This window comes from Panicum virgatum, chromosome 3N (genome assembly GCF_016808335.1).
Source record: "Panicum virgatum strain AP13 chromosome 3N, P.virgatum_v5, whole genome shotgun sequence".
In the NCBI taxonomy this organism is placed as follows: Eukaryota; Viridiplantae; Streptophyta; class Magnoliopsida; order Poales; family Poaceae; genus Panicum; species Panicum virgatum.
Window position 1 is genome coordinate 24634370 of NC_053147.1, and position 17972 is coordinate 24652341.

The following is a 17972-nucleotide window of genomic DNA, read 5'->3' on the forward strand; positions in this document are numbered from 1 at the left end:
CCCTCGAGGCGATACCAACAGAATTCCCACACCGCACCCATCATCACAAGCCGATCTGTCAAAAAACATAGCCCAAGCACGAATAAAATAGTGCAGTAATATCAGTGCTGATCCTGTCTGCAACAAGATCCGCTAGTGCCTGTCCTTTGACTGCTTTTGCAGGCTGATATCGAATATCGAACTCTGACAATGCAAACATCCATTTTCCAAGCCGGCCTTTCAGAACAGGAGCCGACAGCATGTGCTTTATGACATCCGATTTGCATATGACAATTGTTTCCGCCGAGAGCAAAATATGACGAAGCTTTGTACATGTAAAGAATAAGCAAAGGCAAAGCTTCTCAATTTCAGGATACCTGGTCTCGACGTCTAACATGCGCCTGCTGAGGTAGAAAACCACCCTCTCCTGGCCGTCGCGCTTCTGGATTAACACCGAAGCAATGGAAGTGTCACCCACGGATAGGTACACATAGAACGACCTATCTTGCTGAGGAGGAACCAAGACTGGAGGCTTTGATAAATATTCTTTGATTTCATCGAAAGCTTGCTACTGTTGTGACACCCCAACCCAAGGGCTTAATAGAATTGATAGAATACTCATATCAACAAGTTGCAACTTCTTTTCCGGAAGCCGATTTCGAAAGAACTCCAAAGTTAAGCGTGCTTGGCCTGGAGCAATTTCGGGATGAGTGACCGACCGGGAACTTCTTCCCGGGTGCGCATGAGTGAGGACAAAGTGCGCAGAAAAGACATGTGTTGGTCTGTGAGGACAGTCTATGTCCTAGAAAGCAGCCAGATGTAGCGGGCCCGGCTTCGGGGAGGCGGGACGTTACAACTGTTCTGCCCCCCACCGAAACTCATCATCGGATTTGATCTTCACTAAACCCATGAACGGTTCAATGCGCCCAGACAGATTAGAAATAAATCGTCTGACAAAGTTAATTTTACCGATGAGCTTCTGCAACTCTTTCTTCATGGTAGGCGGCTTCATCGTCTTCACAGCTTTTTGACTCTTCAGGCTGATCTCGATTCCCCGTTCATGCACCAGGAATCCCAAAAATTGACCGGCCGACACGCCAAAAGCGCACTTCTTTGGGTTCATTTTGAGCCCAAACCTTCGAGTCCGCTCTAAAACTTGACGCAGATCTTCTAGATGCCCCCCAGCCGACGTGGACTTGACCACAACATCATCAATGTAGATCTCTACCAGTTTGCCGATGAGATCATGAAAAATGTAATTCATGGCACGTTAGTACGTTGCACCGGCATTTTTCAATCCAAAGGTCATAACCAAGTACTCGAACAAGCCGACCGCGCCTGGTACTCTGAACACGGTCTTGTGCACATCTTCTGGGGCCATGAAGATCTGGTTGTAGCCGGCATTACCGTCCATAAAACTCATCATTTTGTGGCCCGCAGCTGCGTTGATCAATGTCTCTGCAACAGGCATCGGATATTCATCCTTTGGCGCCGCTCTGTTGAGATCTCTAAAATCGACGCAGACATGCCATCGGCCATCCTTCTTTTGTACCGGTACCACGCTAGAGATCCATTCTGCATACCGGCACGGCCTGATGAACTCAGCATGCAACATCTTCTCCACCTCTTTCTTGACTTCTTCTAGGACTTCGGCCCTCATCCGACGTGCTCGTTGCTGAAACGGCCAAAACCCTTTCTTAAGCAGGAGCCGATGCTCGACGATGCTTCTGTCTAGACCGGGCATCTCAATGTAGTCCCATGCGAAACAATCCCAGTACTCTTTCAGTAGTGCAATCATCTCCTCACGCAAGACCGGATCCAACTTTTTGCTGATAAATGTCGGTCGTGGCTTATCCCCAGGACCGATATCAACCTCTTCCGAATCATCAGCTGACGTGAACCCGTATCCTAGCTTGCCGTCGTCTAAAAAACCAGCTGCGAACGCAGGCGAGTCTTCATTATCCACAAGATCAGCGGCAACCACATGGACATGACAAGAAAAATTATTTGGCCAACCGCATGGGCTGGCCGTTTCCATACTTCCATTATCATTCGAAACCAAATAGTCCACAAGTGGCCAACTGCCAGAGCAGGCCATCGTATGTACATGATGTAACAATTCTGACACCAAATAGGATTTTTCTATTTTTTGGGGCCGGTCGCTGGGACTGGCCTCTCTAACTCTATTACACCCCGTAGCATGCCAGGACGTGTTTACTCTATGAGGCCAGTGGATAAGACCAGCCTCAGTCCGTTTTTTGTTGCCTCGATCTGATCACAGTCTTCCAGTGAAATTCCTAAGATCGGCTCTTGTCCTTCTGCGTCCCAGGCGTTCATATCTACGAGCGAGACCTTGCTGGAATCGTCTGCAGAGACCACTTCTACCTCATCGCCATCCCATTGGACCAGATACTAATGCATTGTGGAAGGGATACAACAGTTCGTGTGAATCCAATCTCTCCCAAGCAACACTGTGTATGTACTCTTGCTGTTGACGATGAAGAACAAAGTCGGGATCGTCTTGCGGCCCACTGTCAACTCCACATTAAGAACCCCCATAGCCTCTGATGGCTGCCCGTTGAAGTCATTGAGCGTCACGTTGGTCTTGATTAGGTCGGCAGAAGAACGCCCCAACCGGCGCAGCACTGAATATGGCATCAGGTTGACTGCAGCACCGGTGTCAACCAACATCCTGTTAACGGGTTTACCGTTGATGAAGCCCTTGAGATACAGCCCCTTCAAATGTTTGTAGCTTTTTTCCTTTGGCTTCTCGAAGATGAACGGCTGGGGGGCCAAGATCCAACTGTGCAATAGGCAAATCCTCCGGTTGGGGTGCCCGAAACTCTGATGGGAGCACGAACACCATGTTCACATCAGCCAATGGCTTCTCATCGGCTTTTGTCTGTTTGGGGCGCCACTCTTTTCTTGGAGGGCGCCTTTCCACCCTTCGCGGGTGCCTGACCTGTTCCGCAAGATCCGGACGCGCCTTCCTCAGCACGTCAAGGTATCTTGCCTCCGCCTCCTCTAGATTGTGCAGGCGCTGCACTCTGCGCTTCTGCGAGCGATTAAGCCCATCAGGGCACCACCATGGGCGATGGCACCTGTCTTCTTCTTCTGGCTCGAAATCGCTCCTGGTCGGCCGCTCAATATGTTCGTCGTGACGCACTTTGGGCCCCAAGCGCCGGAACACCGATGTCTCGCCTGACTGGCGTGTCCGAGGCCTGCACTCCAGACAATCATCTATAGTGGGCAATCGGCTCATGCCGGAATTCTAGCAGTACCTGAAGAATGGGCAATGCCAGTGGTCGCGTATAGTCTGGCGCCTTCTCAGCGTCCTCACTGTGCGGTACTCGTACTCCTCTTCTTCCGATTGATATCGGCGACGCAGCTTGTGCTGATACTCATATTTTTCCAGAAGCCGATCGGAAGCAGGAAGCTGATTACGGATGTGACGCACTTGCTCTTTAGTAATATGTTGTCGCCCTGGCTTATTGTTGTCTTGGGGCCGTTTGCCAGAAACGGCGTCTCTCCTTTGCTCGTCACGACGGCGTACGGGCCCCACCATGTTGATCTGGAATGAAAAATTCTGGCCCGTAGGTGTGAAGTCCGACAACTCTACCACGTTGGCTTGTGGGAAGGGCTTCGTGTCGACCTTCATCGTGTGTTGAGCCAGGATTAATCGGCCTTACTCGATAGCCGATTGAATCTGACGACGCAGCTCCTTGCATTCACCCGTGGCATGCGTGAACGAATGATGCCACTTACAATATAGCCTCCCCTGCAGCTCTTGTGCAGTTGGCAGCTTGTGATTCTCTGGGAGCTTCAACTGTTTTTCTTTGAGCAGTAGATCAAATATCTGCTCTGCTTTGTCTACGTCGAAGTCGAAGCCCTTCACAAGCCCCTGCTGTTTGATCCATTTGCATGGGATGGGGTTTGCCCCCCGAGTCCACTCTGCCACGACCACTTCTTGCTCCTCGCCAGAATCATCAGATTCATCCGCTTGGGCCATGTTCACATGGCGCTTGAACTTGTCTTGGTACAGCTCAGGATGGTAGAGCTCATATGCCGTAAGCTTCTGCACCAGGTGCGCCAGAGATGTGAACTCCAACTAGAAAGCAATATCCTTGATCAGCTTAGCGAGTCCCAGAACTGCCAGATCGACTGCCTCCTTCTCCGTAATGCGTGATGAGTAGCATCGATTCTTGACTTCTCTGAAGTGTTGTATGTATTCCGACACAGTCTCTCCTCGCTTCTGCCTGACTTGGGCGAGGTCGGCAATCCCAGCTTCAGCAGCCTCTGAGTGATACTGGGTATGGAACTGATCTTCCAGCTGCCTCCAAGTTCGAATCGAATCTGGTGCCAATGACGCGTACCATCCAAAAGCTGGGCCTGTAAGAGATTGGCCGAAGAACCGGACCCTCACCGGATCCGATACTGAGATCATCCCAAGCTGCGTTAAGTATCTGCTCACATGCTCAATGGAGCTGGCTCCTTCTGACCCGTTGAACTCGGTGAACTCAGGGAGCCGATACTTTGGAGGCAATGGGATCAAGTCGTAGTCACTTGGATACGGCTTGGAATAGCCGATCGATTTTCTCTTGGGCAAGATGGCGAACTGGTCTCTCAGTATTGCACTGACCTGCTCCACACTAAGAACTCCTGGGGCCGATGGCTTAGCACTCGGCCCGGTAGCGTACTTTGCCAGCCACGATTGTTTCTCCGCGTCTACTCCAGAAGCTCCTGGGTTTACCAATTGCACCGAGCGTGTTGGGTTGATGCTGTCAGGGATGTAGGCGCACGTGTAGCCGTGCGGGATCTCCTTGGGTGGCTCGGTGAGGAACTGGCCTTCTCCAGGATCACCGCCGATCTTGTGGACGACATTGGTCGGCGAACTCTGCTGTCCTGCTGCCGCGAGCGAGTAGGACACTGGCGGCCTTGATTGCAGTGCAGCTTCCCCCTGTGACTCCCCAGGATTGGTCCCGACGGGGAGTGCTGGTTCTTGATCACCTCCTGGACAACGCGATGTGCCACACGCTCAAGCTCGTTCACCAGGCTTTCTGAGTGTCGATGGAGCGCGTGAGCCACCATGTAGTTCATCTCCTGGCGTAGGGCCCTGGTGCGCTCTTCTGACGGCACAGACAGATCAACGTTGTCGAGAGCACCCTCTGGTGAGAACCCCTTCCACCTGATGCCATGGTTGCGGGTCCAATCAAAAGAGCCGATGAGATTGGCTTCGAACTGAGCTTTGATCTCATCATATTTTAGCTTGTGTTCTGGAGTCAGCTCTTCATACGTGACAGGTTTGGTGACCGGCGGAACCGGTACTTGGTCTTGAGCTCCTGCCATCTCTGCAGTGGGCGTTGTTGTTGATGAAGGTCCCACCGGGCGTGCCAGAATGTGTTGTCGGTCGAAACCCACCGGCGAGTAACGACAGGCAACACGAAGAGCCGGGAGGTCACCGGGGCGCTGGCAGGCACTGCTCCCTCGTCGACGGCCCGTAATTCCGTCACGCGCCCGGAGATTCCGGAGAATATCGGGTGTGCCACCTGACCTATACCCGATCCGGAAGGTGCGAACGTGCTTGCGACGATTTGCCTTCATACACAAACACATGGAAACGTAAGTCCGAGCCGTGGTCGGCTCCCCGGGACGACTCTTGCATCGGCTTTAAAGAGCCGATCGAGTCCTGGTGTCAGATTGGATCTGTATCTATCCAGATATTGATGAATAAAGCAAATAACTGTAAAGCTGCTTCAATTAAATCTAACTAATCTAATCCACGATGGTAAAAAGCTTCACTGCTAGATCGGAACATCCTACACGTGATTGGGCCTAATGAACGTAACAAATAACTAAACCATAACAAAAAACAGAGGCCTAAGAACTAGCAAGAGCCGATTCCCGGATCAATTCCCTGTTAAGACTAAAGCAAAGCATCTAACACGCCGCCGGATCATCCAACCCGTTTGCAAGGCCTAACCTAGCAGATATTACACCAACTCTTAAGAATAAGAGCAAATCATAACAGATTAGATATATTAGATGGAAAAGAAGCAGAGTGTTGTCTCTGTGCAACTAACTCTTCACAACAAGAATTAGCATGAGATTGAAACGTGACTGCACGAAAAACAACATGATATTCGTAGATGATAAGCAACAAAGCACAACAGATCTACTAAAAGCCATGCTACGAACATCAAGATAACTAGCATTACTCGCTATCAAAAACGCTTCAGTACGAGTAATACCAAGGTAAAAGCAAGAACAACGCTGCCCTGATCGCAAGAAGCGATTAGGGCAGCATGGCGCTTACTTGGATGAAACCCTAGAATTAGGGGTGGCGATGCGACGAGAATTGTTGTTTGCGAGACGTGATGACGTTCTTTTTCATGAATAACATAGGGTACATATTTATAGTCCGGAGACTTGAGAAACAATCTAATCCTATCTTGTCCCGATCGGACTCTACCTCTAATTTTGAACTAAATCTAAAGATACATGGCCCATGTGGCCCAAATGCTCACGCAGGAGCCGATTTACAAGCCTTCTTAATCTTCTGCTTTAAGCCCAACTTGCTTTCGGCCCATAAATTTGTTAATTTATAGCGATAACAATCTCTCCAGCCATTTCTTCTTCATTCCGAGCGTTGCGCGCATGCCTATAGTCTATAGAGCAGCTCAAACGGAGGCTCCATTGTCTTTAACTGCTAAAATTGTTTCCTCAAAACTAAAACACACACCAGTACATGAAGTATTTGTAATGGCACCTTAATTTTGCTAGCGGTCATCATTGCCAACCGTCAGCACAATCCCCTATATTTATGCTGGCATTTGACATGAGCAGCATAAATCGATTTGTCCCGGTGCACAAATCATTTTTCCTATTACAAAAAATTAATATTTTTTTAAATGAAGTCGGATGAAGAAAAATTTTATGCGAAAGTTATAGAGCTCGACGAGATCTAAAATTTTTTATTGTCAATATTTTCATTCAAGACCATTTACTAGACCAAATATTTTTTACCATTTCAGAAATCAGATCATAAACCTCCAAGTTAGATATAGACAAGCTAAGATAATATCTGACCTCGTATCCAAGTTATAGAATTTGACTAGATCTAAAATCTTGTAGTTGATAATATTTTCATTCAAGACCCTTTACTAGATCAAATATTCGTTCCCATTTCAGAAATCAGATCACAAACCTTATGTCCAAGTTAGATATAGACAATCTGAGATAAAAACAGACCTTATATCCAAGTTATAGAATTTAACGAGATCTAAAATGTAGTTGATAATTTTTTTTATTAAAGATCGTTTATTAGGCCAAATATTCGTTGTCGTTTCAGAAATCTACTATTAAAATAATAATTAAATTTTTAAATAACCTTGGATGAACATGTCAGACTCGGGACAACGGGACTGCTCATACGCATAGAATGTTCTAGAGTAAGGGATAGTGCATGGATGTACCTTACATCTTTTGTAACTACCCAAATAGGTGTAGAACTAGCTGCAGTACAAGAAAACTACCCGACCGGATTGTAATGGAACTCCAAGTGTACTTGGCTATGACTTTCCATGTAACCATGTCCCCCCAGAGTATATAAGGACGGGCAGAGATCCCTCAAAACACATCAACACCTAAGGCAATACAAGCAACCACACAGCACGTAGGGTATTACGCACCTCGCGGCCCGAACGTGTCTAAATCCTTGTGTTCCTTGCACCATCGAGTTCCAGAGCTAGTCGATCCCTTGCCTACAATCATACTGCTAAGGGTATCCCTGAGCAAGCTTGGCGGCTAAATACCGACAGAAAATGAACTTTATACAAAGTTGTAGTGCTCGATAAGATCTATAGTTTTGTAATTGACAACTTTTTAATTTGAGATTATTTAGAGTGTCAAGCACACAATATAAGATCGGAAAAAGTGATATAAAAACAATAACATATCTTAGAAAGAGAAGATATAATGTGTAGATGAGATAGTAAGGAAAGAAAGTGCGAAACAAAGCTCACAAGTTCGAACCATGTGCACCGTATATGCTTGAAAAAATTGTTTAACTTGTGTCAAATGATGAATTGTTGGAAGTAGAGGGGCCTAATAAAATGTGAAAATATTTTCTTTTCATTTTATATTTTAATATTAATTTTTAAAATGATTAAAATTGGTTTGTGCTGGCGACCCTTAAGACTACCGCCAGCACAAATGTATTTGCGCCGGTGGTTGTGCACCCACCAAGATTGCTGTCCGGTGTTAAATCCAACAGGACAAATACGTTTTGACTGTAATTACAAATACCTTCTATAGTAATGACATTGCCCCAAAATCCAACCACAAGATTTTGCAGTTTAAGAGCATCTCCCGCAACTCTTTATATCTTTAGAAATATATATTTTAGTTAAGGTAAAAAAACTCTCCAACAATTTTTCAATTGGATATCTAAATATAAATATCATCTGTTTCGGATTTCTCGCTAGCTAAAAATAGCTTGCTCTCTAGACTACGTACAAACATAAAAAAATATTGGAGAGTAAAAAATATAGAAAATATTTTTTACTTAAATAACGCTCTAAATAATGATTTAGAGTGTAGATTTTAGAAAGTCTATCTATGCTTTAACATCCGTTATTTCTAAACGTGCTTTGGCCGTGTTTAGATCAAAAATCTCAAAATTCAAAATTTTTATAAATCACCTACATGGTATACTAAATATAGTCGAAAAATTAATCGCATTACACAAATAGACTGTAAATCGCGAGACGAATCTAATGAGACTAATTAGAACATAATTAGACACTAAGTTGCTACTGTAAATATATGCTAATGATGAATTAATTAGGCTCATTTGATTCGTCTCGTAGTTTACAAACAAGATCTATAATTAGTTTTGTGATTAGTCTATATTTAATACTTCAAATGTTGAAAAATTCCTTTCCAAAATCTCAAAATCCATGATTCATGTTCGGCTGATCTGATCAACAGTGCGGCTTGACTTATTTACTCTCACACAATACTATTTATTCTACAAGCCAAGCACTATTTATTCTACTAGCTCAACTGTGCTCGGCACTCTCCGTAATTTGTAACTCACAAACAGCTACCAGTACCAGGCGTCAAGGCGTGCTCTGTAAAGTGCAAAAGGAATAGCAGCGACGCCGGCACCTCTCTAAATCTGGAACCGTCGTCCATCGCCATCAGGATCGGATTCGGATCTCGTCTCCTCTGCAATCGATCAGGATAACCTAATCCATCCACCATCCCAGCTTTCGCAATCAGACGCCACCATCACGCCGCCGTCGCCGTCGCCACCTGCCCGGGTCCCCACGCTGTAATCCTCTCACCGCAAAACCGCCCTTCCCGGTGCCCGCCCTGAAACCGCGCGCGTCGCCCGCCCATAGAGAGAGGAGGCACCGACGACGGCTTGGTCCGCCACCGAATCACCTACCCGCGCTGTCCCTTGGACAGAGCCAGAGCAGAGACACCTCGAGCAGGCGCCAGGCGGACCCAGGAAGCCGCTGGCCATGGCGACGACGAGGCCGGCGCGCAGCGATCCGCACCTTCCGCCGGAGGAGGCGGCGCGCCTGGAGGCCGAGGTGCGGGGCTACTTCGACAGCGTCGCGCCGAGGCGCCCGGCCAAGCCGCCGCGCAGCGACCCGTCGGAGGACGGCGGCACGGAGGCCGGCGCCGGGGACCACGACCTGCCGGAGCTCCGCAAGCTGCGCGACCTCGAGGCGAAGCCCCAGGTCAGCCGCTTTTGCCTTTCACCTTGGTGGTACTCGAATTCTTGATTCGTGTTTCGCCGTTGAAATCGATCGGTGGACCGTGGACGTAAGCGTGGCGCCTTGTCGTGTGCAGAAACTGGTGCTGGACGGAGCAGGGGATGTGGACGGCGAGGAGGAGTACGGGGAGACGCGGTACTACGACGGGCTCATAGGCATCGACAAGCAGCATCACACGGTAAGCTTTGAATGTTTGCCCTCTTTAGGGAAAAATTGTGTTACTGAATCTGTAAATTCCAGTTGTGCGTGACAAACTGCTTGTCGGTGCAGTAGGTTGGCCGAGTTGTAAGATAGGATTCTGTTTTTTTTTTCACGAACGTGCCAGCACGTATTTCATTAAGAGGAAGATTATTTTTTAGGATCCTGTAGGTAATCACTCTATCCATAGTTAGTTATTGTTCTTCGTTTGATCTTATCATGTCAATGTGTCTGCCGTCTGGCGATAGCTGCTTTTGAACTCTTGATTGAAATCCTCACATCTTAACTGCATTCAAGGAATAAAGTTTGTTCACACAAGGGTTTAGTGTAATTTTCACCGGAATGGTGTTTAATTTGCTTGCACAACTGATTGCAGTCACAAGAGAAATACTTTTCTTATAGGTACCAGAGAAGTACTAGTCAATTACCATCATGTTTCTTGTTTTTTCCAGTCCTCTTTCAGCATGCTCGTTATTAGAGTCACTATCAGTTGTCCAATTGTCCTTCAAAAATGCTATGATTAGCTAAATATGCATTAGGAGTATGTGTTTTTCATGAAATATGAATGGGCTATGAAAATCTGAAGATTGCTTTACACTTTGATTTCTTTTTAAAAGTAATAGCAAGAGCACCGCCAGTACTTCATTGAACAGAACAACATAAAAGTTTTAGAACAAGAGTGTAAAGAACATTTTCATTGATAAGTGCAGTTTGTGAAACCTGGCAAGAGCTGTATGGTAGGAACCTAAGGTCATGCCCAGAATCTCCACATTTGTTGTTTCTGATGGGTGGTAAAACATGGTTCATTAATGGTAAAACTAACTAATCTTGAAACCTCATCCAACTATACCAACAAAGGGAACAGTTTCAATTTCTTTAGCATATATAGTCAGGCTGACTTCATGCATTGGTGGGCTACTACTGGTATAATAAATAAACTGTTCTAAAATGCACGTACCAACGGGCATGGAACATTTTCTAGCTTAAGACGTGCTCAGGCACGGTCACTAAAAAAACATTTTCTAGCTTAAGTTGTACTACTCTGCTGAAGGCTCTTCGGCAAAGCAGTATAATCATTCCCAGATGCTGGCATAGGACAACTGAAGTATCAGTAGGAGCATTAGGAACTTGCAATAAACTCAGAGGTTTCAATATTGAGGCCCTTCCTGGTGCTTGCCTGTATGGTATCTCCAGACCAAAAGGAAAATGCAAGGATCCCAAGAACCTATGTTTTATTAGTTTTGGTCCCGGATACTATAGACTCTCTTAGTGGTGGACAATTTTATTTTTCGTTGTAACGTAGTAGTTTTTCTAGTTGCAGTGTGAAATCTTTAACATTTTTACATGGATATATGTTTAACCCGGTCATATTTCTTTGCAGACCGGTACAGGTTTTATCAAAGTGGAGAGACCCAATGGCAGCGCCTTCAGCGTGACTACCAATGGCCACTCGTGTGCCAGCTTTGTCCGATGCACAAGCAATCCTGCGACAAATGATTGGATACCCTCTGCTGATACCGTATGCCAACCAACCAAAACATTGGCGAGCAAGCCAACATTGCATTCTGTGGATCCCTAACTGACTTTTAAATTTGCAGGTCATCCCAGCTTCGAACAAGCCCAGCAGGAGTGACTCCTGACTGGACTTCCTTGCCTTCAGAAAGCGTGGTGAATTATACGCAAATCGTTTCAGGGTACTAATAAAGAGCACCACCGTTCTGTGTGGTGTTCTACGGAAGACGAGCAGAGATCGCGAGGTGCAGAAAGACACAACAGGCAGGTGCACAGGTTTGAGAGGAGATGTGTGCTTAAACCAAGAATGTGTACGGTTACCTCAGCACATGTAACTTGATGCTGCAAGCTACTTACAGAGTCTGACTGAATGTGAGTGGTTTGATCACCACCACCTCCTGATTTAGGAATTTTTGAGCAAAGGAGATGAAACGGATCAGTTCGCTTACAGAGCCGTGGGCTCGAGGCGTGGAACTCTGTGCTGGGCCGTCTCGCCGCCGCGCAGTTACCCTGCTCCGCCAACCCAATTACGACAATGCTCTGCTCTTGGGCCACAGCCGAAGGCACGTGCGGCCCGCCAATTACTCATGATGACCGACACTCGCGCCATTACTTTCTCTTTCTTTTTCATCCACTCACTCGTCCGTGCGGCGGCCGTTGGGACGGAAGACGGAACCGAGGGAGTCTCCGCCTCCCGAGCCGCTCAGCCTGCTCCCGAGATCCCCCGTTCGCGGCGCCGCCGCTCAGCCGGCTGCTAGCCTAGTCGGCATTGCCTTATTGCGCTGTCCGCCGCACCAGCAACTGGCAGGCAGGTCCGCGTCCACGCTTGCTCGTCCACCGCCGCATCCGCGCATCGTCTTGCACGGTAATTTCGTCGAACACCGGACACGCACCTCCTTTCCCAATGTTCCTCTGTGATTTCCTCGCAAGTTACACGCTTTCTTTCTTTTTTTGACGGCGAAAAGTCCGCTTTATATATTGAAAGCGAATAAGAGGGTCTATCTTATTCCTTTCCTGGGGAGATACAAATAAATGTTGGTACACTTTGGGATTCTGCACCAAAGAATCTAACCAATTTTGTTTCTCAGTCAAAAACCAGGTCGCCGGTCGCGTAGACGTTGTAGAAGACGGTGGCGCTGAAGTAGAGCGCCGCCGTGAGGGTGAGGAAGGCCTGGAAGGACCCTAGCCACTGCACGAAGTAGCCGGCCCCGATGGTGCTAACTATGGCTGCCACCGTTCCGATGCCGTTCGTGAGCCCTGTTCACGAGGCAGAAGATAGTGTCAGATAGAAAGCCAGAGGAATGCAGCGATGAATACAGCCTACAGGAAACTCATATCTTGTCTGCTAGTGCTAGATCTCGAGTTATCAACATACCGTGCAAGGATCCAGCGTATTTGGGAGCAATGTCCTGCTCGAGAAATAAAGGAAAACACATTCAGTCAGATCGAAGTACAGGAGTGGTGGAAGTAGTAGTACAGAAAGGGAAAATATTGTTCATAGAGTTCAAGGTGGTATGATCACTGATCAGAGCATGAAGGAAACATTACCTGTACATTGCAGAAGTATCCGGCTTGGCTGAAAGAACTCAAGCTCAGGGCAGTGGTCATGAGAACTGCAGCAACTGATGGGGTTTGGGCAAATCTTAAGCATAGCAATGACACACCCGGCCCCATAAAACCAATGGACTGCATTGAAATCAGAATTGTGATGAGTCATTTGTTTCAGATTATGCGAGGGATCAGTTTATTATGTGAACATAGCAAGGCCAAGGCAATTCCCAGGCTTACCTGCATAATTTTCCGAACTAGTCCTATGGAGAAACCAGATTTGATCAGGAAATCTGCAGAGGCTCCTGCAACATAACCAGACATAGCCATGACTGCCCAAGGTATGGCGCTGAACCATGCTGCTTGTTTGAGATTTACATTATAAACCTGTGGTCGCCTTGTGGTTAGAAATAGCTTGGAGTCGTGAATAATATTAATCAACTAGAAGGCCTTTGATCACATACCGTTTTGAAGTACACAGGCATCCACGACAGTAGGACAAAGTAGCCCTGCAAAGTATTTTGAATTTTTGCCGGTGTTAGAATTCGGACACAATATGACTAAACTTTAATGTTGCGAGCCAATCATCCTTACCCAGTTGTTGACCACATTGGCTACAGTGACAGCCAAGAACTCAAGTTTTGAGAACAATTCCCTTAGGGATGGGCATTTACTGCCTTTAGCTTTAGATCCACTTCTTCCAGCTAGGATAAATTGCAGCTCAGATTTGCTTATGGTACGGCTGTCAACAGGATCGCTTTCTACATTAAACATCCATACAAGGAGCCACAAGTAACCAAGCGATGCAAAGAAGGCAAATGTTCCAGTAATGCCTATGTGTGACATGATGATCGGTGTTGCAAGGAAGCTGATGACGTTTCCAAGATGAAATCCACCCATAGAAATGCCAACAGCCGTGGCACGCTCTTGTGTTGGGAACCACCTGGTTCATGATCAATGTTAGATTGAATCCCAAACTGAAATCTTGTTTGAATGTCAGATTCTGTAGCAGATAGAGTTGGTAACGATGAAAGCAAAACATAAACTGAAATACCAGCAAGATCAGATGAACAATACTTGCATGTACAGTTGAAAGAATTATTCTAGTTACTGAGCTGGCAATTTGGCAAATAGTACAGCTGTTCAATCTCAAATCCAGGTAGTTATTCTTTTTTTTGTTTGAATCATTATAAATTGAGAGATTGATGTGGCTTAAAGAAAGACAACTTAAAAGGCCAATTACAAGCAAATTCAGTCGGTCAAATTTGTTACTCACTTTGGTAAGAAGGTGCTCATTGTCGGAAATGCAACACCTTCTGCTAGGCCAAAGAGTGCACGCACAGCAAGCAACATGATGGTGGAGCGGGAGGCGGCCCAAGGAGTGAGGATTGTAGCCAAGGACCAGAGTGCAGCAGCACCTGCCATCACCTTCTTGCCGCCATATTTGTCTGCCAAAGCTCCTCCAACCATGGATGAGAAAACGTATCCCCACAAAAATGATGACTGCAGAAATGGCGATAAGATTTGACCTCAGATTCAATCAGCCCAATAGCAAGATAACAAGCTGTGTTCATTCAGTGCTAGGCAGCCATGCATACAGGTTTATTGATCTGAGTCTTTAACCAGTTGAAATATTTATCGAGCATTAAGGTGTACATAACGTGGAGTTTTTAGGCCCTGTTCGGATCCGAGTGCTAATGGGTGAAAGTGTTAAACTTTAGCAATAGCTCATGCAAACGGAAGTGCTAATGGTGTGTGTTTAAATTTAACCAAGACTCGAAAACATAAACATGTGTGTGAGTGCTAATATGTGCCAGATAGGGTCTTAGTTGAGTGCTTCTAGTTACTTTTTTTTCCGCAGTATAATCCTCATGGTTGGTTAAGAGAGACCTTAAGGATTGGAATATCTCTAAAGAGATAGCTTTGGATAAGAGCGCTTGGAGACTAGCTATCAATGTGCCTGAACCTTGAACTTATTTCTTTCGGGTTTCATCTCTAGCCTACCCCAACTTGCTTGGGAAAAAAAGCTATGTTGTTGTTGTTGTATAATCCTCATGGTCCCTGTCACTAGGTAAAAACAAGACCCCAACAGCAAGGACGTTCGGACTACTCCAATTATCCAATTCGAATCCTGTCAATATCAGGAGACTTTTGATACCATGTCAATGCTGGCGGTCTATATTGAGAAAGCAAAGATCAACTTTCATTCACAAATTCACCGTGTTCTGGTGAGTGGTGGCATGTTGGTAACTTGGAGCTGCTCCGGGCTGGCACCCTGGCATGTGGCAAGACTGTAGTCTCTGTGAGAGGCTGGCAGAAGCAGAACGGCCGTCTCCCATCGTTGCAGTTCCGCGTGTTTCTAACGCTTCAGTCGTTTTCCGATCGCGTCTGGCACTGACGTGACGAAGCAGAGTTGACTTTGTTGCTCTAAACATTTTGTTCTTCAGCGAGCAGCGAATTTGTTGCTTAATTTCAGAGAAAAGGGGGTCCTTTGCTTTGCGTCTACTTTTCGTCAATGCACGGATGAAAACTAGGGAGAAAGACGGAACGGAAGTTGTAGGCGATCCACCCGTGTGGTTACCTGGACGATTCCGACGAAGGAGCTGGACCATCCGTACTGCGCGGCCATCGGCACGACGGCGACGGACATGACGACCCGGTCGGCGTTGCAGATCAGCATGATGGCCGCCACCAGTGCCACCACCTTGGCCCGCTCCGGGAACGCCGACGCCACCGCGGGCTGGACGGCGCTCGCCACGGCAGCGGCGCCGGGGACGGGGACGGGCCGGACCCCGTCGAAGCTCGCGCTGCCCGAGGCGGCGACGTCCCGCCGCCTGACGCTCGGCCCACCGCCGCCGAGCGAGCCGGTACCGCCACTGACGACGACGCCCCTCCCGCTGATGCTGGCGGCGCGACCGCCGTCGCTGCAGGCGTCGCCGCCGAGCGGCACGGATGAGGAGCATATCCGCAGGCTTCGCGGCGTCCCCAAGCCCGCCGCCCCGACCCTCGCGGATCTGTACCTGACCGGGCTCGCGGCGGCCTTCACGGACACGCACGACCTGATGACCGGCGCCATCGTCAAGCTTGGTCCAACTAGCTGCCCGTGGGAGAAGCTGAGAGCCTGGATGCACGGCGGCAAAGCGGGAACGAGAGAGCTCTCAGAGGACCAGGGCCATGGCAGTGGCAGTGAGGCGGGGGTGCGCGCGCCGGGATTGATTGGCGGCGGGCGGTTGGTGGGTTAAATTAGGACAGAGGGAAAGGTGGTCACGACTGACGAGGTGCGCGGTAGGTGGCGGCAGATCGGAGCGATCGAGCTCGTGCTTTTTTTTTTAAAAGACGAATCAATCGGCTCATGTTATAAACGAGCGAGGAGCCGTTCGTTTTTGGCAAAATGGCAACGTTGCTAGTGGTGACGGGCTGGTGCTGGTGTCGCTGGACGACGCCGGGGCGACGCGGAAACGGTCAAGGGTTGCGGGGGCGCCGTGCCGGCGTCCGGCGGGGGCACCTACCGCTGCGCGGCCGGTTCGCCACCTAACCGCCGCGCGCGGCAGAGGGCGAGACGAAGATGACGATGGCTTGACACGCCAGGGAGAGACAGAGAATGAGGGCAGGCGGCGAGGAGGTGGCAAGGCAACGACTAACGCGCGGCCTGTTGACGTTTGTGTTCCTAGAGACGGCGCGGTTGTCGTGCCGTGTGTGATCATCGGCGTGCCAGGGGGTGTCTGGTCAGGTCCGGGCGTCCGGGGGCAGGTGGGTGGACCGGAGTCCGGGGGTAGGTTGCCGGGCTTGGTCAGTGCCCAGTGGCCACCCTCGACGTCGACGGCCATCGTCCCCGGGCGTTTGTTTGGCCGGCACCAACGCGCCGTGACGGGACCGCAGCTATGGTCGCGCCGGAAAGCTACCTGGAATTATGGACCGTTAGAACAACTTCGGTAGAGAGAGTAAATGGGTGTCATATAGAAATTTAGTCGGTGGACAACAAAAATCAATCTCTGCCACGAGAAGCAAATGAGCTGCTATTTTAGTAGGCCTTCTAAATTTCTGCCCCAAACCTCCCAATTTGGTGGCCCTCTATTTGGGCTGCCAACTGTGGGCCCCACCATTTTTTTCATTTTCTTGACCGACCGGTCTCGAATCCGATCCCCAGTGGCGCGCCGCGAGCGGCCCCCGCCGCGGCTGCCGCCGCCCAGCCCCCGGCGACGCCACGCTGCCGTGAGAGATGCACAGCCTGACCCTGCCCTCGGCGCTCCTGATGCAGCCCTCCACAGAGCACCTCTTCCCGCCGCCGTGCTTGATGCACTGCCCGAACTTGCCACGCGCGGCTTTCGGGCAGCCAGCATCGCCACACTGCCGCCCGCCACCATAGGCGATGCAGTGATCCGTTTTCCCTTCCAGGCTCTTGGTGCAGCCGAGCCGCAGGCACCGCCGTCCGCCGCCGTGGGCCTTGCAGTATGCCGTGCGGCTCTCGGCGCCCTTGTGACACCCAGGCTTCGGTCTGAGCCGTGCACCCTGTTCCGCAGAAGGAGCCACCTTTCTCCTCTTCGCCGCCCTGCCGCCATCCTCCCCATCGGAGCCTTGGCGGCCATGAGCCGGCCGTCCTTGCCGGCGGGTGCAGCCACGCCGGTTGCGCCGGCACCATAGAACAAGACCTCCGCCTTCCTGAGGGCGTCGCGGACGGCTTCGAGCTCGGATTTCAGCCGCTTCCGGAGCAACCACCGCGCCGGGACGGACATCTTGCCAACCGCAAAGACCTCCCTTCTGACAGCGAACGCGCCGCGTCTCAGCACCAGAACGCCCTTCCTCGCGGGCGCGGAGTACTCCTCGCCACGGATAGAATCGCGTTCCGGCGCAGCCCACAGGAAGGGAGGAATTGTGTCGTCTGCTTTTGTGGACTCTGGACTGTAGGGATGGAAGCGACAAGGAGGGCAGGCATACGCCCGCAGGGAGGGA

At 49.1% G+C, this 17972-nt stretch overlaps 2 protein-coding genes across 2 annotated transcripts; one reads left to right on the forward strand and one right to left on the reverse strand.

The window, feature by feature from the left end:
• Positions 1–9206: 9206 nt before the first annotated feature.
• LOC120665305 lies at positions 9207–11924 on the forward strand. Its single transcript, XM_039944831.1, has 4 exons — positions 9207–9728; positions 9841–9942; positions 11344–11481; positions 11561–11924. The coding sequence occupies exons 1-4, from the start codon at positions 9507–9509 to the stop codon at positions 11600–11602; spliced, it is 504 nt and encodes a 167-aa protein (XP_039800765.1). The 5' UTR covers positions 9207–9506; the 3' UTR covers positions 11603–11924.
• A 496-nt stretch (positions 11925–12420) lies between these two features.
• LOC120665303 (probable anion transporter 2, chloroplastic) lies at positions 12421–16321 on the reverse strand. The gene is made up of 8 exons (XM_039944830.1): positions 15604–16321; positions 14299–14525; positions 13617–13965; positions 13487–13531; positions 13263–13409; positions 13023–13160; positions 12850–12883; positions 12421–12731 (listed from the first exon to the last, which is right to left on the reverse strand). The coding sequence occupies exons 1-8, from the start codon at positions 16096–16098 to the stop codon at positions 12559–12561; spliced, it is 1608 nt and encodes a 535-aa protein (XP_039800764.1). The 5' UTR covers positions 16099–16321; the 3' UTR covers positions 12421–12558.
• Between the last annotated feature and the right edge of the window lie 1651 nt (positions 16322–17972).

Bases quoted from the DNA above. Each gene is read 5' to 3' on its own strand.
- LOC120665305 (XM_039944831.1), top strand. From the start codon at position 9,507: ATGGCGACGACGAGGCCGGCGCGCAGCGATCCGCACCTTCCGCCGGAG. The intron at 9,729-9,840 runs GTCAGCCGCTTT...TGTCGTGTGCAG, and splicing joins ACCTCGAGGCGAAGCCCCAG to AAACTGGTGCTGGACGGAGC. The intron at 11,482-11,560 runs GTATGCCAACCA...TTAAATTTGCAG, and splicing joins GGATACCCTCTGCTGATACC to GTCATCCCAGCTTCGAACAA.
- LOC120665303 (XM_039944830.1), bottom strand. From the start codon at position 16,098: ATGGCGCCGGTCATCAGGTCGTGCGTGTCCGTGAAGGCCGCCGCGAGC. The intron at 12,884-13,022 runs GTAATGTTTCCT...TTTCTCGAGCAG, and splicing joins GATACTTCTGCAATGTACAG to GACATTGCTCCCAAATACGC. The intron at 12,732-12,849 runs GTATGTTGATAA...CCTCGTGAACAG, and splicing joins ATACGCTGGATCCTTGCACG to GGCTCACGAACGGCATCGGA.